Source organism: Anomalospiza imberbis, chromosome 3, assembly GCF_031753505.1.
Source record: "Anomalospiza imberbis isolate Cuckoo-Finch-1a 21T00152 chromosome 3, ASM3175350v1, whole genome shotgun sequence".
In the NCBI taxonomy this organism is placed as follows: Eukaryota; Metazoa; Chordata; class Aves; order Passeriformes; family Viduidae; genus Anomalospiza; species Anomalospiza imberbis.
Window position 1 is genome coordinate 65,857,347 of NC_089683.1, and position 22,764 is coordinate 65,880,110.

The 22,764-nt window shown below is 36.0% G+C and overlaps 1 protein-coding gene across 6 annotated transcripts in view; it reads left to right on the forward strand.

Moving 5' to 3' along the window:
- The window catches only part of UTRN (utrophin), a 302,322-nt gene that overhangs the window by 209,885 nt on the left and 69,673 nt on the right, over positions 1-22,764 (forward strand). For all 6 annotated transcript variants that reach the window (XM_068184872.1, XM_068184869.1, XM_068184866.1 and 3 more), the window contains 4 exons: positions 5,132-5,261; positions 15,162-15,430; positions 17,558-17,704; positions 19,056-19,134. In XM_068184872.1, coding sequence (XP_068040973.1) covers positions 5,132-5,261; positions 15,162-15,430; positions 17,558-17,704; positions 19,056-19,134 — 625 coding nt within the window. The remainder of the gene's footprint in view (positions 1-5,131; positions 5,262-15,161; positions 15,431-17,557; positions 17,705-19,055; positions 19,135-22,764) is intronic.

A 22,764-nucleotide genomic window follows, 5' to 3' on the forward strand; every position in this document is an offset into this window, starting at 1 on the left:
GGTCACTATTTGTCACTGATTTATCAGAACATGTAGGTTACAGTCTCATATTTAAAGTCTTACATGCTACATGTGTCTTTGTATCTCTAGGTATTAATTGTTGTATATTAGGCACCATTTTTCTCCTTTGTTATTTCTCTTGCCACATAGATTTTGTATGAAGGAGTAAAAGGTAAATGCATGGTGGGCTGCACGGTCTCAAGTTAAATATTGCTCTTTATTTGACTATTTTCCTTATCAGATGGGGTAGACACATAAAATTGACTTTTACATAGAGATGTGTACAGAGACCAAAACACTTTGAAAATTATATGTGTATGTATTCCATTAAATAGTATCTGACAGGAAGGAACAGTTTTTAAACATGCTATGCTTATTTTCTTTCTATTTCATTCTTTAGTGATGGAGACAGCTGGCAGAGACTCAGTCTCAACCTTTATCTGTATGATCTTTATAAACAATTCCTCATCTCACTCTGAGTTTTCTCAATTATCCTACTTATTCTTCCCATCCTGTTAAATGCCACGGATTTTTTTTTTTCCATTTCATTTTAGTGTATGAAAGTAACAGGAGTTTTTCAAGCACTGGGTGCAGAATAAAGATGAATAAGTAATTAAATGCTACAGGAGCTGCTGATTGGCACATAAGGCTACAGTGTGCTGAACTGATATGAGTTACAATAACATGCATCTTTACTTCCTTGAAAGATTGCATAATGAAACCTGATTTAAATATGTTCTGGTTTTAAGAAATATGCCATGTGTTTTCTTTGAAATTAGCTTTGCCTTCATCTGTTGGAACTATTAAGCAGATCTGTTCCTTTAATTATTCTGTACAAGCCTGTACAATTCAAAAGAGAAAAAGAGACTGCAAATTAACAGTGAGTAATTTTGGAAGTCCACTTACTAGTCTTAAAAAACAATTTTAAGGTGTAGCTGAAGGAAATAAGTACTTTCAGGATACACTAAACAATGTAAAAATCACAATAGCAAAAGTTTCGTAGCTTTAAATTTTTCACGAGTGGAAAAGACTTCAGCTGCCAAGCATTCCCAACAGAAATTTTGTAATGCCCTGGTTTAAGCAACTTCCTTTAAAAAATCTTACCTTACAAGAAGAGTTGGGTTTTTTTATTAGAAATCAGATCATCTTTAATGAAGAAAGAGCAAATGGGTTTGATTATCTTGGTGTAACAGAGCAACTGGTCTATCTGTCTGCATTTCCAGAGTTATAAAGGGAGTAACATATGTTTCACAGTCACTGAAAGAGGAACAAATCAAAATGGAGACTAAATCACTGGCTTATGGTTGAAAATCATGGAGGCACTTCTGTTCTCTTCCCTGACAGGATTGTGTTAGTGGGGTCTTGGGTTACTCCACCATAGTTGGCTAACTTAAGACCTCATACCTGCAAAATGAATGCTGCAGTGCTGATTGTAGTGATTTCTTTGTCTCATGCTGCATAAAATATTTCAAGAGTGTAGTTTTGTAAGCACATGTCCATATACCAGTGGAAGACGTTTTTTTCAAAGCAGGTTTTTTTAAAGTATTTTTGGGTAGTATTATTTAGGGTCAGCTATGAAAGCATTTTGTGTTGATGCTGCATCAGCATGCTGGACTTAAGTTTTCAGGTCTTTTCCCCCCTCTTTTATGAGAATCAAGAATATCTAAAATTAGTGTTGGTTTTTCCAGGACTCTTGAATGTCCTGGCTTATATAGGAAGTAACAATGGATTTGCAAATACAACAGAACTGTGTAAACCATTGACGTTGCATTTAATGGTCTGTCAGATTACTGAGGGAAGTGAAGATTTAATTTTAAACCATTACCTAAAGTATAGAGTAATTTTGTAATTTATAATTGTTGTATGAAATGCAGTGGTATGAATTACTGCCCAAGTTGTGTACAGCCCTTTTTTGTATGACCAATATAACTTTAAAATATTATTGTGCTTTTGTAAACATAAAAAAAGCATAGTGTGGGCAAAATAAATGTGTTATCTCTGTGCTCAGTGTTCACTTTTTCATTTTGTATTCACATCTGCATGCTTAACAGGACTCCAAAAATACTTACATCCATGTGTTTAGCTTATTAGTGGGCGGTTTTCAGTGACAAGTTTTGAGATACTTCTCAAAGTTTTCTTTGCCATACCTTCACCTACTGAATCTATACCAAAATTCTAATATCAATTTTCTCCTAATTTCCTCCCTGAAACACATAGCCAGCAACAGGACGGGAATTCACCCTCTACTAAAACCTGTGCTCCACTCAATGCTTACAAATGCTTTAACTGTTTTAGTTCTTAATGACAAAAGGAGAATGAAGTAATATCCTTTTCTACTGAAGGAGGCATATCCATTCTAAATAGCCACTGGAGCGGTATCTCCTGAAAAACTAAATAAACCACTAAAATTTGTGATTGTATTTCTTATTATATAAAAATCTTTGAAATAATTAAATTTATTATTGTAGGTTTTATGTTCCTTTCTGGGCTTTTAATGACTTACTTTTACTCTGTAGTGTTCCTCTAGATAGGATTTTTCCAATGAAATCTTTATTTTGTCTATTCAAGACAGATGATATTTCAGCTCAAGATCAGATTTATTAGTGGGTTTCTTTTTTTGTTCTATTGCAGAGGTACGCTGGGACAAGAGATAGTATTATTGGTGTGCTTGGTTATCCTTGCATTGTGTAGTCTCATTGCTCTTCTTGTTTCCTGGCAGAGAGACACAGAGAAATATATTGAGTGTTGTTAAGAAAAGGTTATGCAAGTCTGAGTGCATTTTTACACTTGTGGTATAAGAAAAACCAAAACAAAACATAATCTGGAAAGTCTGTGGTGTGCTCAAGCTACTCTACTGCTAAATTATTTTAGTAGTATTATTCAGTGTAGGGTTTATTTCATGCTAAGAGAGTTCTCTATCAAAAATATTGATAAGGATTGCCTTGGATGACTTATAGCTGATGAGCTGTATGGGCCAAATTCTTAAAATCTTGGTGTTGTCAACTTCAATTTGAACTGCTTCAATGGCAAGGATGTTGGAGAATTAAATCCAAGGTCTCTTAGGTAAAACTTGATTGAAGTTTTATTGAAGGTCAGGAGAAATTGATGAAACACACTATGTGAGGGTAAACAAGAGACAGCAAAAGAGATCCATCTTTAGATTGTTTCTAACTACTGGAATTTATTAGCATACTCAAAATGTGACATATCCTCCCTTTTCATGGGTGCTTTGGAAATATTTTGGAAGTTATATGGAGGGGAGAAAAGTAATTCTAGAAATATTCCCTACTTCAAAGTGTATTAATCAGCCCTCTGTTTCTGATAAAGTTTTTGAAATTAAAATAAGTTATATTTTACTGATGCATCCACACAGGTTCTACTAACCAAAAGTCTTTTTTAAATGGGGAATTTTTTGAGCCATAAATACTGCCTTCCTGCTTAGAGAATGCTTTAATGATTTGTAAACTGTGGATGATTCAAAGTGCCTTATTCTAGTGTGTGTAATGTGAAATTAAAGTATTGATACATACTGTGAAGAACTGAAGAGATTCTTCAGGAATGTTGCTTTTACAATGTTTTCATTTCTGTATTTATATTTTTTAATAAAGAAGCTTTTAAAATGGCAATTTTCATTACTTACTACATGTAGTACGTACTGAATCCTACAAAGAATATTATTGCTATTCAGAAGTATACAGAGATCACTGTTCTGAGGAGTGTTTGTATAAATACAACAGTTAATGCTTACTGAAAGTTGGACTGTATAATGCAGGTTCCTAAATGTAATGGAGGTTAGTGTGTTTTCAGTGCTTAGTTTTTGTTGGGGTTATTTATTTATTTACATGTTTGTTTATTTATGTATTCATTTTATTTGAAGCAGTAGAATGGAAGGATTTGGAAGGACGAGGAAGATAAAAGAATGAAGTGGGGGAGGAGGGAAGAAAAATAACATCATGCCTGCTGCTAAGATAAAGTCAAGATGAGGGTGTTTTTTGTGATTGTGGCATCAAGCGACTAACTCATGAAAATGATAAGACAGCATTTCTGATGCTTTTATGGTATCTGTTTTTCAAACTTTTCTGTAGTAGAACACTCATTTTATTACATAATGTTGTCAGCACTAACTGCTTTTTTTGATCTGGAATGGGGCCTTACCAATTGTGACAGCAAAATAAACCTTGACTTGTAAGTTAGAACTAAAAAATATATTGTAAAAAATAAAAATAGCATTCTAATAATGTTTAAACTATCTTCTTTTGTGTTTCTGTGTGTAGAAAATAATACAAATAAAACAGGAAAAGCAGTTTTCTCCTAGGTGGGACAGATTTATGCTTTAAGCTGGAAGGAAATGTTTAATAAGAAACATAACAGCTGACTACTTATAACCTTTTTTTTAAAAAGATTGGTAACACTTAACCCTTTAATAAAGTCATAAGTTCTGGAGAGAAAAATATCCTGAAATTTATTTCCACCGCCATGAAAAAATCTTACATAAAAATTAATTTTTTTTCTGTATATAAGTTTCAAAGGGGTTTTGCATAATATAGATCAAAATATTTTTGAGTAATTTAAAAGGTGGCTTTTCCAGAATGTGTTATCACAATAAAATTTCTGATACATGTTTTCTAAATTTTAAAAATATTAGTAAATAGCAGACAGAAACAAGACGTTTTATTTTCTGAGGAATTTTAACAATTTTTGCAATTCATCTTAGCATTTGTAAAATAATTTTCTGAAGTCTCAGTAGATGCAATTTCCTGTTATTCCAGCTATCAAAAAAGTAAACAGTCTGTTATAGCAATCTACTATATATTAGCAATCCTATTGAAAGCAAAAAACCCATTAAATTTACTCTCTAATTGAATTTTAATGTGGTAGTTTCAGTTGTTAGGTGTTTTTAACTTATCAGTGTCACCTTTCTTGTATGCCTTTCTTCAAGTCAATTTCCTAAAAATTACCCTTCCAGTCTCTATTTCTTACTCCTTCTGTTTTGTAAAATTTGCATTTTTATCTTGTAGTCTGGTTAACGTTGACTATTACTCACTAGGCAGGTCTGGTTGGAGAGATGAGAGATGAAAACTTTGTTCACAAAGTCAAGTTACAAATGCATTCTTCTTTCCCTTCCCAAAAGGCACTGAGGCATGAACTGAAGGATAAAGAGCAAACCGTTCTCAACGCTGTGGACCAGGCACGAGTTTTCCTTGCTGACCAACCAATTGAGGGGCCTGAGGAACCAAGGAGGAGCTTGCATTCAAAAACAGGTCAGAAAATACTCACTACTGGTGAGGGTCAAAAAAAGAGAGAAAGGACTTGCATGTCTCTAGTACATATTTTATATCCCAGTTACTTCCTCAGACCTCAGAGTTTTCTAAATGGAATCCTGATGGCTTTTAGTTCAATGTTTTAGACTCAAGGGTTACTTCTCTGCTTTGTAAGTACTTACATTTTAATGAAAGATGTAGAAACATCTCTTCTGCCTTTTCCAATTTTTGGTTCAAAATACTAATGATAGTTCTGTTCTTTTTTCTTAACACAATAATATACACACTTTAAATGTAGTCAGAATAGTACTTCAAGGATTCCCATTCAAACATCCATATGTCTACTGAAAAGTTTTACTCCACAAATAGAAATAAGCATATTTAGTGGTATATCTCATTAGAAGTAAAATAAATCAGCTTTAGGAAGGCAGTTATTACAGAATCCTAAAGATTTGAATATTAAGTGAATCATTGCTAAGGAATGGAACAACAGCTATCCTAGAAACTGTTTTTGCATATTATTTGTTGAGATATTACTCTAAGTGTCAGAGACCTAAAGAAGTTAATAATTTTTCTCCACTTCTCCACAACCACAAAATAGGAAATTATCTCTGTAAGTCAGTTATATCTCTGATATAAGCTATAGCATTATGAAGCCTTACTTTTAGTTACATAAGTACTGTTCTCGGAAAATGTAATAGTCTGCTTTTGCAGAACTATGAGTTGCTGTAAGGTGTGAACAATTTACTGTTCTGTATAATTTACAAAATTACAGTATATCTGCTTTTATCAGGAGTTAGTTTTTTATTTACATATGTCATCTTATACATCTCCATTGCAAACTTCTTAAATTTGTTCAGTGGAAACAACTAATTTCCTGCATCCATACTTAGTGTTATTTCTGTACAAATTTTTAAGTGGTTACATATTCCCTAGTTCAACTTTATCACAAAGTTTGAATAGCTGTCAATTAAAGCAAATGAATCATTTATCTCATTGATTAGTGCTGCTGGTACCTTAGTTTTACTTGTGTTTTGAGCTCCTGACTCCTGAAAATATTCAGTTTCTCTTTACTCTCAAACCCATTTGCTTTATGGCATTTACTGTTTTAGTTGGTCTAAATCGAAAGCAACTTGCATTTGAAAAGGAAGGATACGTTTTGTATATTTGTTCCTTCTTTCATACAGAAGTTTGAAATTGCAGGTTCTCTTCTCAAAGAACAAAAGAACATAGAACCTCTCAGTGCAACTGATGCCAGTACATAAAACATTACCAATGCAAAATGTTCATTTTCTAACAGGATTTGATATCAATGATCTAGTCAGTGTTGATTGATGGGATGCAAACTGCAAGAGCAAACTTCAGATGCATCATAAATTCTTGCTATCCAGTCTATTGTTATGAAAATTATTATTATTTTGTGTTATACCAATGGCAGTGAGAACAGTATAATAGGGAATTTGATAACCCTGGTAAACTGCATCGCAATAACAGCCATGGTCTGCAAGTGATGTGTGCATGTCTCTGGTCTAGTCATCGTATTTGAAAACCAGTCATATGTTCAGACTGGGAAGCCTCATACATGTGCACTGAACTTCTTTTCCGCTTTCTTCTTCACACTCAGTACTTCCATAGACTTCCTTTTTTGAGCATGTGATGGGTTAGTCTTGACTGTCAGCCAAACTCCCACCCATCCACTTATGTCTTCCACTGCAGTGTAAAGGAGGCAGGAGATGGGAAGGACATGAGTGAGAAAGCTCATGGGTCAGGATGGGGATCAGATGGGTCACAGATGCAGATCGTATAGAAACTACTGTTGTGGACCAAACAGGTTTAGCTTGGGGAAAACAAACTATTTATTGCCATTTAAAATAAATAATTAAATACTAAGTTGGTTTATAGTGGGGAAAAAACCTCACAAACATGAAAACCACAGCTTTCCTCCTGCCTTTCACAGACTTGGCTTGACTCCCTCATTCCAGTGATGCTGGTTATGCTCAGAGAGGCAACAAGTGGCATGAGAGGGTGGGAAGGTGGTGACTCATGGTTAGCCTAGCAGTTTCTTTCTTTCTCCTGCTTCTTTCCTCTCATGCCTTTCCTCTGTGGGCTGTCTCCGTGGGGAAAATCAGCCTTACCATGGGGTTGCTCCTCCTCCTCTGACTTCGGTGTTCTTCTGCTGTTTCTCCTATTGGTTCCCTCCTCCTCTCTGGTGTTTTCTGTTTCTTAAATATACTTGCCCTGAGGTGCCACCAGTGTGGCTGAGGGCCTCAGGTGTGCTCTGTGGTGAGTTGACTGGAGTCTGCTGTCCCTGGCACTGGGCAGCCCCAGCCTCTTCTCCCAGAGACTCTTGTGAAGCTCTTGCTGCCAGCAGTGGGTATGCACAACCTGTGCAGAACAGGCCTGCGCTTTCTGTAGATTAATGGACCTTCAGACCAAAAGCTGATTTTAAATCATTCTGTCTAAGCTCAAATATATATATATACATATAAAGCTGTTTATTTTCACCTAGGAGTGAGTCTAGTAAATTTTTTCTGACAACTGATGCCACTAGTCTCCAGAAAACTTAATCTCTGAACTAGAAGATAGCCGGACACACAATTTTTCTTCAGATTAACTGTTATCAGTGAAGGGTGTGGGCTTTAGTTTGCTTTTAAGATGCTAATTTTTTAATTTTCTGTCAGACTCTTGGTCACTGGTGTTCTCTGTAGTTGATTAAAGTTAACTTGCTAACTTCAGTGAAGTCCACTTCATGTTGATAAACGTGGAGTGTGGTTATGGATTCTAAACCAACAGTCTTTTCTAAAAATATTGACAAACAGTCAACACTGCACAGTCTTGATTTGAACATTGCTTTGGCTGGTTCTATAATAGAAATAGCAAAACTATTTTACTAACTCAAACTTGCATTAATTGGAAATCAGTTTCTTGAGGTTATTTCTTACCTTGTATACAGGAAGGGGTGGTTTTGGGGGAACAGTTAGCTAACCTGATGATAAAGGTTGTGAAATTGTTTTCCATTTTCTTCAAACTCTGAATCTAATTTTTTTAATCAATATTTTTGATCATTTTCTCCTTCACCACAGATCTTTTCATGCCGGGGAGGGCATTGTTGCAAGGGCAAAGAATGAGACAGATTTAGGAGAAAAGTGATCAGAATAATTTTTGAACTTGTCTGACTGAAACCTGTTTGAAGGACTTGTGCATATATATATATATATATATACACATTTATTGTTCCATCCAAAGAGAACATTTGTTACAGCATGCCTTATGATAACCCATTATTTTCTGTAATGGTCTTGTTAATTTCAAACATAAGACAATAATGTAGTTTCAGGTTATGAGTAAGCCTTGGTTTCTTCTTTCCCCATCTTCACCTTATGCTTCTTGTGTTGGCCTTCTACTGTACCAGAGAGTAACTGGCACATTCAGACAGAGTTCTCTACTTTCCAGGAAACTATTTTCTTAGTCAATTATATCTCCCATCTGCCTTTTTTCTGCTTTAGTTTTGCCATGTTTATGTAGGGAGGCCCCATCACAAAAAAGCAAGCTTCACAGTCTTTCTGTATTTGAGCTGCCTCAGCATCTGAGTGATTGATAAGCCAGCAGGCCAGCTGCTGAATTTTATGGATGGACAGGTTAAAGAAATTGAAAATGCTTATGTTTTTAGCATTTTTTGTAATTTCTCCATAGTATAGGAGAAAACTTTGATCTAAAAATGTTAATTATAATTCTCTATGGCATAGTTACAGCTGGCTTCTTAATTCGATGTACTATAAGGTTACAGGCCATTGGAAAGACAAAGGAAAGCAGATTTCATATTTTATGTCCCTGGGGTTCTATGAAATGATGATAAAGCTTTGCTGAAATTCTGTCCTTATATTTTCACTGAAGCAGTGGAACATCCTAGCAGGTCATCACAGGCCACTACACTGATTCTCATTGTAGTGAATGGTTCTGGGAGTCTGCAGTGTTGTCTAACTACTTTAGTAAATTAATTTTCTTAAGACAATTAAATTCCTAGCTTTGAAAGCTGCTATTTGGTAGCAAAGGCTGTTGTGATAAACACAGCATTTAAAAATAAGTATTTACCATCTGTAATCTCCTATTAATTGAATAGAAAGCCCCATAAATCACATCTATGTTATAAAAGAAATAATTTAATAAGTATCAATGAATTGTATGTAGATACTTTATTTAAACTTGTAGAGGGACAATATCTTTACCTATTTCAGGCATATATAAAAGCTAAGCTTTTTTGCTTACCACCACTGACATTTACGTAAATTTCTCTGTCATAATTTTTCCTTTTGCAAGGAAGATCTCACTGAAAATAGGCAATTTATTCTTTTCTAATATATAACAGGTATATACCAGGCAGCATTTCTATTCCCAATCACTTGTGTTTGTTCTCTAGCTATCACACACTACCGGGATTTCTTTTTTCCTCTGCTGTGCAGTTGGACTGACTATGAAGTCTTGACTGTAAATTAGAAGTGCTTAGGAGAATGAAGAGGATGTAGCCCACTGGAAGTCAGTGGAATCATATCCAGAAACTAATTATGCTATTTTCAACATTGCTGCTTTTGTTTTAGTTGGAACTTGTTCACTCATGACTTTTAAGAGTTTCTTCGTATGATAAGAGAAATGTGCATTTACCCACGAGAGAATCACAAAATACTTCTCTCTCTTATTTTCAGTTAGATCATTTGGTCACCATAAAAGTTTAGTCCACTTTGGTAAAGCTTTGAAATTCTCCCTGTAGGGTCTACGTGGTTGTCTGCTCAGAGCCATATTAGTTAAGTTCAAGGAAATTGTTTCCACTTGCTGAGTGTTGTGAAGTGCAATCTTAGAGGATGTTAATGGAAACAGGCTGGCCTGTGTTGAAAATGGTTAATTTCATTATTGGTTGATTGTTTGGAGGTTTTTTATTCATGAGGACCTTGGGATATAAACCTAGTCATATTCATTCTTGACCTGTAGGCTCTGTTGTGCCCCACTTTTACCTGAAATACAGGGTGTTCTCTAAGGGTGGGAAGCATGTTTAAATTTAACATTTAACCAACTGCTGCTTATTCTTAAACTTCCTGTCCCCATCACATCAGGACTAAGTTTTCTGTCAAGGTTGTTAGAAATTCAGACAATGCTTTCTCTGCAGCAATGCTGAAGACTTCATGAGGCAATGATAGCACTGCTTTTGGATCATCTGTGTAGGATTTTGATAATGGGCCTTTGTGCCTATTCTAATGCTCTGAAAGTTTTTGTAATGAGCACACAGTGCTGTGTCATCCTTTGTTTTACTGCAAAGATTAATTGAAACAAGGTAGAGACAATGTTTGACATCACATAAGAAGAAGGCAACATGAAATCATCTCCAGTTCCAGTACATTTGGTTAAGAATTTAATAGAAATGAGAGGAAAATAATGTAATTTTGGCAAAATGTAAAGAGATCACTAGGCTACATAATAAGGATTAGTTGGTTGATAGGAATGAAAACTGCTACAGCCAAATAGTTTAAGAGGTCTAAAATAAATTCTTAAGCAAGAAGAATTATCTTCACTGGTATTATTTCTATATGTAAGCATGCAAGGAAACAATATGCTCAAAATTCAGGCCTGAAAGTTTTCCTTCTATGGCACTCTGTCTTTGCTGGAGACACAGAAAAGCTGTTGAAGCTTTCAATGCTTTGTTTGTGACAGAAAATGTATATTAAAATCAAGTTGGTTTTTTCTTTTCACTGCAGAAGAGGACTTTTTTTCCCCTGACTGCAAGGTCAGTTAATATCTGTCCTCCCTGGTAAACAGATGGTCCAGTGAATATAGGCTGTTCTTACTCTCTGAGTAGCTGCTGAAGTGAAGATAATGTAATAAGTACCATTAAAAAAAAAAAAGAGGTGGGAAGACACCGATCAAATTGATGATTGAGAAGACTTTATATTAAGTAGGAACAAAAGAGCAACTACTACTGTGTAAAATTTTTTCCCAGCAAAAAGGAATCCTGTCTGCTGGTTTGTGTAATGACAGGCTGGTTAAAGGAATTCCAGACTAATAGAAGAAAAATCTTAGTGTTAAGACACTTTTTTGAGATTTACAATTTTATGCTATGCAACCAGTATCTTGAATAATGTGATCTCTGCTTGAAAAAAGAATAATGTGTTGTTCATTAATAAGCTGGGCTTTTGTGATGGAAAACAAAGTTATACAAGATGTATTTCTCTTAAATGAATATATGCTGAATGGTTTATAGCTCATAAAAGCACATGTTTTGCTCTATTTCCCTAGTAAATGTCTTTTTAGTGCAAGATTTACAAGCACTTCCAAAGCATTTGAAAAATAAAGCAGTCTTGCAATGAATTAATATTTTTCAAATACAATATGTAGTAGATATCCTTGCACAATAGCACTGACATTGACAAATGGTCTTCAAACATGTTTTGGGTTTCAGTTCTGTTGGGATACTTGTATCACCCCAGTCATTCTGGAATCTTTTTCCCATCCCCAAATAAGTGACTAGTTCTTCTGTGAGTAAAGCTGCCTTGTTTTAGCTGGCCAGATGAAGTCAGGCTATTGCCCCCTCTTCTAATCACTGAATCATCAAGCTTGGAAGAGACTTTCAGGATTATCTAATCCACTTGTTAACCCAGCATCCCCATATCCACCCCTGAACCTATCCCCAAGTGCTACATCCAGTCCATTTATTGCTGTAGCCACTTCGTATTGCCTCTGTTAGAGCAAGGAGCACTCATTGGATCTGCTGTGTCAATACCTTTAAGGAAAGCCAAAGAGTTTTGTAAAATTTTCAGCTCTTACTATAAAGCTTTCCACATGTTCTTTGTCAAGTGACTGATTGTTTTAACTGGCTAATAATCTACCTTAGACCTGCTCAGGTCTTACAACATTCTACTCTTTTATGCAGAATTGGTAGGTTTTGACCCTGACAATAGATAAAGAATGATGTGACTGCATGATGTTGGATCAAAATGGTGGATTGCAGCTTTGCATATATGGAATTTTGCCTTAGTCCAGTTTCTGGCTATAGTATCTCCTGTATTCACATGTTCAAGGTACCAACAGAGGAGGCTTTATCCAATAGGTCTGCAGTTTTCTGTCCCCTTTCAATGAAGCTCAGTATTGCCTTACCTTATGTAAGGTATTCCACCTCTGGGTGTTCCCTTAATCCTCATTTATAAGTCTTCCAGCTTTCACTCCTGAGGTTTGGTTGCCAAGAGCCTATAAACTGTATGATAGGAAACAGGAAACTTCAGCCTATGAGAGAACCTGTAATATTAAATGCTGGTCTTTCAGTGCAGCTTGACTTCTAGGTTTTTCACAGTCCCTTTGTCACTGGATTGTAGTGAATTCCCATTCATTCATCAATATTATTATTCTCAGAGATGAATTATTCCAAAAGTACTTATGATAACAACTTCTTTGATGTCTTTACATAGGCATTTTGTAGCTGCTCTTTTCTGTGTAAAAGATTTTTTTTCCTTGAAGAGGGTTTTACTTAGAGCATGAGCTTTATTTCTTTTCAAAAGAAATAAGGAAATATTTTCTTTGCAGAATTTGGGGTAAAGATCATTGCAAAATTATGTTGTGCTATAATGCAGTTTATTCTACTGTGAAATGCTGTAAATCCAGAGACAAGGTGCAATTTATAACAGCATAGCTTTGGTCTTCATCTTTGTTCTGCTGTGTCAGTATTGCAAATTGTAGGTTACTGCCACATCTCTGTATCCCAGAGCTACATACGTAGTTCGTATCTCTTTGCATCTAGTTAAGCATTGTGGGCTTTTTTCCCGGTCATTTCATTCCAAGTTTCTCGTCTGCAATATCTTCTTGCCACTGCAGTGTCCTTAAGCCTGGGTACAATCTCTGCTTTTACAGGCAGGGTGCACACAGGCAGTGCTCTCATGTAATAGCTTATGACACCAAACAAGTCCCTTAAATATTAACCTAAGACACTTGGTTAGCTCAAAATGTCTTTTGTACCACTCAGCTGCACTCTTTCTTCAAATGGCTTCCTCTTTTGAGGTCAAAACACGAACCACAACCCACAGGCTGGGTATGTGTCTCCCTTCCCTTGATGCTGTTGGCTCTGGTTGATTACTCTTGCTTTCCACTGTGCTCTGGTTGCCATTCCTCATTTGCTGTTTCTCCTACATAACCACTTCCCATCAAGGTCCTTGTGCTTTTGGGCAACACCCTCTCCTCCCTATAGCAACAATTGTAATACAAATTATAATTGCACTGTGGGTCGATTTTTTGTTCATTTGGTTGGTGGGGTTTTTTTTCCCAGATGGTGTCTGGATTGTCTTGTTGAATACTCTTCCAGAGGTCATAGTCTAGCATATATCAAGACCTATATAGGCTAAGATTTGAAAAAAAACTTTAAAAGAAAAAACAGCACACATATGTGGAATTGGAAGGCTGAAATTCTGGTTGTGATCCAAACAACTCCCTGTTACTTTTTTAACTGGACAAAAAGTGACTTCTCAACAAATTGGAGTGTATTTCAATGTTTTATTTTGTGTTAATTACTTACGATATGCTTTTCTGTATTGGGTGCTGTGGAACAACAGTAGCATACAAGGAAGCATACTAGGGTAACTTTTGCAACCATAACTGTGCATTTACTTTGACATTCATCTGGCCTTTGCAAAGAAAAACTTCCCTCCCACACCATTTTTTCTGTTGCCCCCTCACCCTCCTCCAACCACAGTAGTGACTCCAAGCTCAGTCAGTTATAATGATTTTAAAGACAGTCTATCAGGAAATGGAAGATGGTATGTCACATCTGACTTCTGACAAAAATGGTACATTCATCTTTGCGTGATTGTGTATAATTTATTCATAGACAACACCTGAATTTTAATCACAAGAGTACTATGATAAACCTTTCCCAGGGCTTTTATATAGGACTGAATAGAAGGCTAATTGGCTTAGTTGCAGTGCATGTCACATCTCTGCTCCTTCTTTTGTTCTCAGTTTTTTGCATTATAGTTTCTTATGTCTGCTTTTATGTAGAAGGGGAATCCTCTGAGACTGGCTATGTTTGTTTGTCATTACTGAAGCAACTCTTCCCTGATGAAGGAAGCTTCCCATGAGTTTTTCTCAGCAAGGACCCCCTGGGCAGTAGGCAGCAGGACCTGCTGGGGATTTTTTGGGATTTTCTTTTTAGCTTTCAAGTAGTCCGGGTCTTGCTCAGTCTCAAACTGAAGGTTTTCTATGGTTGCTGCATTGTGTGGGATCTAGACACATAAACCTGAAATTTGTGAGAAATAGTCCACCATAAGCTTGATTCTTTTTCAGTCAACAGCTTAATAGAATATTTGTAGGTTTGGAAAAGCTATTTAAACCAGCCTTTTTGGACTTCGGTGTTTACACAGAAGAACTGATGTAGTGCTGCAGAACCGTGGCCCCCACGGTACTTAGTGTACCTTGGGTTTTGCTATTGACTATGAAGAGACATCCTGGTGCCACAGTGAAAGGCAGTGGTAAGAGATCCAGGAACAAAGCACTGTCCTTGCTCTTTCTACGTGAAATGATGCAAAGATTACCTAATGAAGTTTCCAGGAAGGAAGATCTTATATTTCCTTTCCCTGTCCCTCCAAAAGTAATAAATCAGCAGTAAGCTGCTTTTACTTTGTGGGTATCATAATATATGGAAGTCAGGAATAGGTTCCTGTCGTCTGATCAAGAATTGTGTTGTCAGTAGGAATGATTGAGGTTTATTTCAGTTACATCAAGGTGGACTTTATTCTACCTTGTACCTGCTGAAATAAGTTTTCAGTTGACACTGGACTTACTGACTGTCTTGAACGTGTATTTCAGGAGCATTATCTGTTTAACTAGACAAAATTAAGAAATAAACAGTAAATCTGTTCTTTCCCTCTGCAGAATTGACCCCTGAGGAGAAAGCCTTGAAGATTGCCAAAGCCATGCGTAAGCAGTCGTTGGAGGTAAAAGAGAAATGGGAGAACCTAAATGCCAGTGCCAGTATCTGGCAGAAGCAAGTGGACAAAGCATTAGAAAAACTGAAAGACCTTCAGTGTGCCATGGATGACCTTGATGCTGATTTGAAGGAGGCTGAAAATGTGAGGAATGGCTGGAAACCTGTAGGAGACTTGCTCATAGATTCATTACCAGATCAGATTGAGAAAACTACGGTAAGTGTGGAACTCCTGGAAAATATTTAGTTTGTTTGTGTGTCACACCTCTCCATTCTAGTCCCTCTAGTCATATTAGATATTTATACACTGTATGCTGGAATTCTTATGTGCAGTATAAATTCTTTAAAGATGGTATGTGAAGTCTCAAATAAAGTCCAGAGCTGGGCCACAGTCAAGGTGTTGGCTGGGATTACATACACACACAGATCTGTTTGGCCATCCAGTGTAAATCTCTTTTTAAAAAAACATTCAGAGCTTTCTTAATCATACAGAAATAAATACATAGTTTTAATTAATGTTTCTTAACTTTCACAAACTAAACATGTCTATTGTCTTTCACAAACTAAACATGTCTATTGTCTATTTTTGTTTGTATAAGCAAATTTGCATTTGCTTTTACTTTAGCCTGGCTTCTCACCAAGATTATTTCAAACTGAAGAACACATACTACCCTATAATATTGTTATGGGCAAACCAGTTCCTGCTGTTCCATGCAGGGCTCAGCATCCCAAGGCATGGCTGCTTTTGATGAGTAGTAGTCATCCCCTGCTTAACTTCATGGATTGGGTAGGGACCTGGTAATGCAAAGCTCCCCAAGAAGGAATATCTTTTGACAGCATTGTCCAGAAAAGCTGACTGGAAACAGTATAGTGCAGTGAATATCATGGATTCCAGGAGAACATGTGGGTATGCATGTGAAGGCAGAGAAGTATGTTGTTTTGGGCAAATTTGGCATTTACTACTAAGCTTCTGTTTCACAAACACAGATTTTCGGTTTTTAAGCTTAAGAATGAATACAGCAAAGCATTAGAAGACCTTGGGGTTGTGTACCTGACCATTCATGTCTTCAGCATAAGATGCTGGTGTCAGAAGAATAAAATGGGCTGCAAGCAGGTTTCTGTAGATATTCTCTCTATTTATACAGTGTCTGTGAATTCACAGGGCTACATTATTTCACATAAAGCAATGTAAGCATCCTCGTTCTCCCAATTATATTGTTACTTTCAATGTTAATGGAACTGAAATCTTTAAAACAAAGGCAGTCAAAGGTGAGTTAATATCCAGACTGCTGTTGATTTGAAAAGAGTAATGAATCTCTTCCTTCTCTTCTTTTTTAATATAGATACTAAAGCAAGAAATAAGAAGCTAATGCTGAATAGCTCCTTGTTCTAATGCTAAGAAGTGATTTGTCATATCTTAATGGCTTTTTCTGTAAAGTAGATGAAAGCAAAGTCTTTCAGATTTTCATTGCTATGGAAAAACTGTAACATTTGCTGAAGGAATAGGGGCCTACTGGCTGTCCAGAAACCCAGTGTTTCTTTCTTGACAGTATATTCTTTCTGTTCCTTGGCCTAATGAAAGTGATTGTGGAAGGGAGGTAAATAATTAAATTGTCCAAAGAAAATACTTTTTTTTCCAGCTGTTTTGGGCTCGTTTAATGATGTTTAATCAAACTGTTTATAGGATTGAATACTTAACTGCTCACAGTAAGCAACACATTTGAAGCATTTTTTAAACTAACTAAACTTGCATCAATTTTGTCTTAACACTATATTTAGTTCAATTTGATTCAATAAACCTTTTACTTCTTTTTAGTCATTGTAATAGCTTTACTCTCTGGTTCTAATCAGGTAAAACATTTTGCTCTTTTTCCTTAGAAGATACATTCCTCCATGCTTTGCTAGTTCAATAATAGTTTTTAAATTGAATTTTTGTCAGCTGCTTAATACTTGAAGACTATAGCTATTGAACAAATTTTTTTCTTAAGAACAGTTGGCAGGCTCTATGCTGCTAAAGCTCCTAATATAGCATTGTGTATTTCCTTTTTTAAAGAAAAGCTCTAAAGCCATACAGCACCACAAAAAAATCCAATAAATTAAATTATTTTAGGGATGCAATTTGCTTATGGGCATTTCAGTAAGTTTCATACTGTTTTTCCTCAAAGGCGGATATGAGTGATAAAGCAAGGATATTGAAGTGAGTGAACTTTCTTTGCTGAGAACTGACTTGTGTGCAGTTGTTTAGCATAAACTGCCACATTGGGCCAGTCAGCACCATGTGGAATTTACACTTTTGTGCTGCTCAGATGTCAGCTGAACATAAGTGTGTTTCTTACCCTTCTAGGCTTTTAGAGAAGAAATTGCTCCCATCAACTTAAAAGTTAAAACAGTGAATGATTTGTCCAGCCAGCTGTCTCCACTTGACCTTTATCCATCTTTAAAGATGTCTCGTCAACTGGATGATCTTAATATGCGGTGGAAACTTTTACAGGTATTCTTCTGATTATGTGCCGTAGGTGTGGGTGGAGGGATGTTTCTCACTGTCCTGTTTTCTGAAAAGATTCACTTATTACCATTTGTTCATTACTTCTGTCACTAAGGTATTATTCTGTTAGTACCAATGCAACAAAAGGAGCTGCCTTTCCTGCTGTAGCTTGGCCAAAAGCTTTTCCTTTCAATCTATTTCAGCAGTTTATTTGGACAGGAAACTGCATTAAATTCTGGGAAATAGTGGGAACTATTGCTGCATGGTTTTTTTTGTATGTCTTGTAGCAGTAGATTTTACTGCATAAATCTGTGTCACCAAAAACTGGTGTAAAAATTCCTGTTGTGTTTCCAGCTTCTATGAAAGCTGTTTTATGGTGTCTTTGAATGTTCACTTAAAGTGATTTAAATATTAGTAGAGCTATAAGATATATGCTATAGCAATTTAGCATAAAAAGCAGAAGAGGATATGCTTAGAGATTCATATTGCTTAGTTATGATTATTGTGCTTAAATGGTCTGAGAAAGGTAAATCCATGTGCCTGGTTACAGCTGAAACTTATACTTAGTTTCAAAGTTAATGATTTAGTGAAGTTTCTTACATCAGTTAAAAGTTCATTTATTAATTTTTGAAGTTTCTCCCTTTTTTATGTTTTTTTTTGGTAGGAAATACTTATCACATCTCTAACGAGGGTAGTGGGAATGAATTTTCAAAACCTAGGCACCAGTTTGTTGGCCAGTAATTTTGAATGAGTCACTCCTGAGAGTCAAAGCTGTTACTGTGTTATATCAGATCTTTCCTTTCCTAATGTAATTTGGTAGTGGGGTTTCTTTTCTTATTTTGCTTTTCAGTTTTTGGTTTTTTGTTTTTTTTTCGGAGGGGGTGTTGTGTGTGTCCTCTCAAATTTAGTTAACCAAGCAACCAAAGTACTGCTACTGCAGTTTCAATTAAACTGAGGGGCATCATGTCAGCCAGTGAAGCACTGTCTTCCCAAATGGTTCTGTGCTGGAAAGGCAGCGTGAGATCAATGCAATCAAACTGTGAGACCTGCTGACTATGGGAATTTGGACGACAGAAGGGTTGGGAGGAGATCAGAAACTTTAGCAGCTGGCTGTAGTCACCATGAAACTACTGTTGTTCATTATTGATCTACAGTTCTCACACCAGAACACTGCAAGATAGAAACATGATTCTCATTAAGATGAAAGAAAAATATGTAGCCTTAAATAGGTGGATGTCAAATAATTGCTGTGACACACAAGCAAGTTGATTTCACTAGAAAAAACAAAAGCAAGCGATTTTCTTATCATGACCTTGGTGTTGCAATGTCGATTTTGAGTGTATATGTTTATATGTAGGTGTCTGTAGAGGATCGCCTTAAACAGTTACAGGAGGCACACCGAGATTTTGGACCTGCATCACAGCATTTTCTTTCCAGTAAGTTCCTTGAATTAATGGATACATGTAAGATATGATTGCTTTCTCAAATGCTGACTGATCTTTTCTCCATGTTTCCCTATGGCTTGAGGAAGTTCCTCTTCCATTATATTATTTATCTCCTTGTTTTTGTAGAGATGTTTCATCTTCATAACTTCATTGACATTTTGACCAGTGTGCTTCCCACTCTGTCTTTCTGAGATGGTTGTACCCTCATTGCTTTATTCTTTGTCCTCTGCTGTAGTGTCTGACCAGTGACTGTTCCAGAATCTTTGCATGCTCATGACCACATCTTTTCATCCTTTGCCAACTCTTTCTTCCATTTCCTTTTGCTTCCAAACTTGGCACAAAGGAAAGAGCTCCCTGGATTTTTCTTTTTTTTAAATGCTCCATGTTATACATGCCTGGAACTTCAAGCAAAGGGCTGGGAAAAGCAAACATGCGTTGCTTCCTCAGGACCTATCCTTGCATCTTCTTAATAAACATTGTAGAGGTGTAAGCCTATAATCTCACATCTACTAAGAAGTCAAAAGCTCTGTTGATATAATTGTTACGCATAGATAGGTTGTGGTATTGAGGTACATGTTGGTTTCCTGATGTTCCAGCCTACCTGCCATCATCAGAGCTAGTGAGACAGAATTTTAACCCAATCACCTCTCCAGTTTTTAACTGAGAGCTTCTATAAGAAAGATAACATTATTGCAGGAGTTGAGAAGTCAACATAAAAATGAGCAAATCTTTTGCAGATATTCTGAAGAAGTGTATGACACTGTATAGCTAATATAATTTAAATCACTAAATAAATCTTGATTTTTTTTTCTTGACTTATAACCATGTTCTTATTTTGAATTGACAGTTGGATTTTCAGTAAACCAAACACAGTGTATATAAAATATTACAGCTGTTATGCAAACCAGGAATTCCTAGAGCCATTTTGTCCTTTTTTTAAATTGACAGAACAAACAAGCAACTTTAAAAGTATAGGATTTATTTCTTTTTTAAAGACCTATTAGAAATATTGCATACTGTTGCAACAGTGGTTTTGTAGCTCTTGTAGACTCAAACTTGCAACCTGATCAGTACATCTATGTAATACCTTGTTAAAAATATTACAGATTGAGTGCTACCTTTGGCACTGCTGACGAATGCCAGATGAGCTGTTTGCAAGACTAGTCATCTAGTCTCTGTAAATAAAACAGATTAGCAAACAATGTAGAAGTTGTTTCTCAGTATCTAGCTCTCTTATTCTAGTTGAGGGCGAATCAATGGAAGAGTCCACATGTAAAACTTGCCAGGAAAGGTTGGCTGGTTTTGTTTGTCTTGGCCTGGATTGCTTCCTTGAATTGGCTTACAACATGCCACAATAAAATACCGCATTCACAAGTCTGAGTGGTGAACTGGCTTTGATGCTGGTTAAAACATTCATAGAATTATGTCCACAGAGACTGTGCAGTGCCTTATCAGCATTCCTCAGCTGTGTTTAGGGAATATTCTTCAGGCTTAAGGAGACATTCAGTTTATGTTACATACCAAAGTAAAAAAGGGGAAGTTTCCAGGATGGTTTCCATGTTGGTAGATACCACAAAGAATTACAGCTAAGTAATACAGTTTTGGAAAAACAAATAATACATAGTTATTCATTTAAACCATTTGTTAAAAGCAACCTCTTTCCCCACACCAACTACAACTAAAGCATCTTAAAAAAACTAACAACAAAAAAACCAACAACCAAACATTTTCTAGAGCTTTAACAAGACAGAATTAAAGAACTTATGCCTACAACTTTATATAGTGTCTGGCAAATGTAAGTCAGGGACAGTAAATTCTGAAGTAAAATAATAATAGAAAAAAATCATTATGTCTGGAAAGTTGAAGGCTTTATCCTGACAGGTTGAAAGACTGTATTATAAATCAAACATTTCAAACCTTTTTAGCAGCAATAAGTGAATTCTAGCCATGAGGAACAAATAGAGTAGTAGTCTGAATAAAACAATATCAAACTCCTAAGACTGAAATTGATTATATATGTATGTCTTCTGCAAATCTTCATTTCCAAAGCTGCACTTCTAAATTAGAGGGCAGGTTTTTATCTGTGCTTATCTGACAGCCGCTATTTTCAGTTTACCTCACTTTCCTGTTACTCTTCCTCCAAATACTAACAAGGAACCATAACTTGCCATCACACCATTTCCAACTGACTAGATTCCAGTTATCACGTAATCAGGAGTTTTTGCTAGCAAGACACCTATTTCTGCCTGTTCATTAGATTCACAGAATGAAGGAATAGCCCCATTTGAATGGGACTGACCTCAAAAGATCATGTAGTGCAACCTTTTATGGGAAACGGAGCCAAGATGAGATTATCCAGCACCCTGGTTCCACCCTTGTTAGTCCAGTGATTTCATCTCTGCAGTGGCTAGAAATGTTTCTTTACTAAAAAAACACAGTGCAATATTTAATAGTACTGTTTGACTTCTTAGAACACCAATTGCATGGATTCCTGTATACCATCACTATGAAAGGGCTTCAAAATCTTTTTAAGGACTACCAAACAATATAATAGCCCTTCATAAAATGTTCTGTGTTAGGAGTCTGAGGTAAAGCTGTATTAGTAAGCCACTGCAATCTGCTGTCCCTCTTTTTGCTGAGGTATTTGTCCCCTCCCATCATTGGAAGGCAGAATTTGGTTGATTTGTTTTTCAGTGATTTTGAGATGGAAGGTAAGCGCTTTTGAAGTTAGTTACTGATCAGTAAATTGTATGTATCCCTAACACAGATAAAGGTGAAGAATCTATAATCCATTATTCCCTGCAAAGAGATTGCTTTTTGCTGCCTCCTGCCTTTAGAAATAGTAACTTGATTTTTGTATAATAATTTAATTTTTTTTTTCCAAGGCTGACGATCCACTATTCTCTGTTACGTTTCTTGTATACTTTCTAAGACAAATGCATGAACATGTTCCCTGACAAGCAGCTTATGTCTCCAGTGGCCTGCTCAAAGCATCTCTCGGCCATACTAATATCTGCAGGCCTGCTAGTGTATGCCAAGTTGAGAACTACTATGTTCAGTTTTCATCAGTGATTTTTAAAAGACAATGGTAATCTTATATTCCAGACTTTCCTACTGCAGAGAGCTGGCAATGTTTTGCAAAGTTTGTTCCCAAATAAAAAGAATATTACTTGTTCCATAATAATTAGTAATTTAATTGATTACATTGTTTAGTTCATATTTATGTCAGTGCAGAATATCTATAGCTGTCACAGCAAATAAATTGTAGTTAAGCAAATTCTTACTTAGCTGACATAATTAATGTGCTAGAACAGGAGCCACCATAGGTGCCGAACTGCAACACTAGAGAATGAAACTCTAAAGCTGATGGCCACCTTCACCTATCAGGTTGATTTTACTTTTTTTTTTTTTAAATTTATGAAGGCCTAAGGATTATTTTTTAGCAAATAATACATCTGTTTGAGCATTTAGCCTTTACTATGTTTTTTCTTTACCTACATCTTTATTGCAAATGTTACCTTCTTCTTCAAATTAAGATAGAATTTTCTCTTTTTTGTTTCCAGTAAAGAAAGTGGTTTCATTTATTCCTGTAATTTCTGAAATATTCTTCCCAGTTAATCT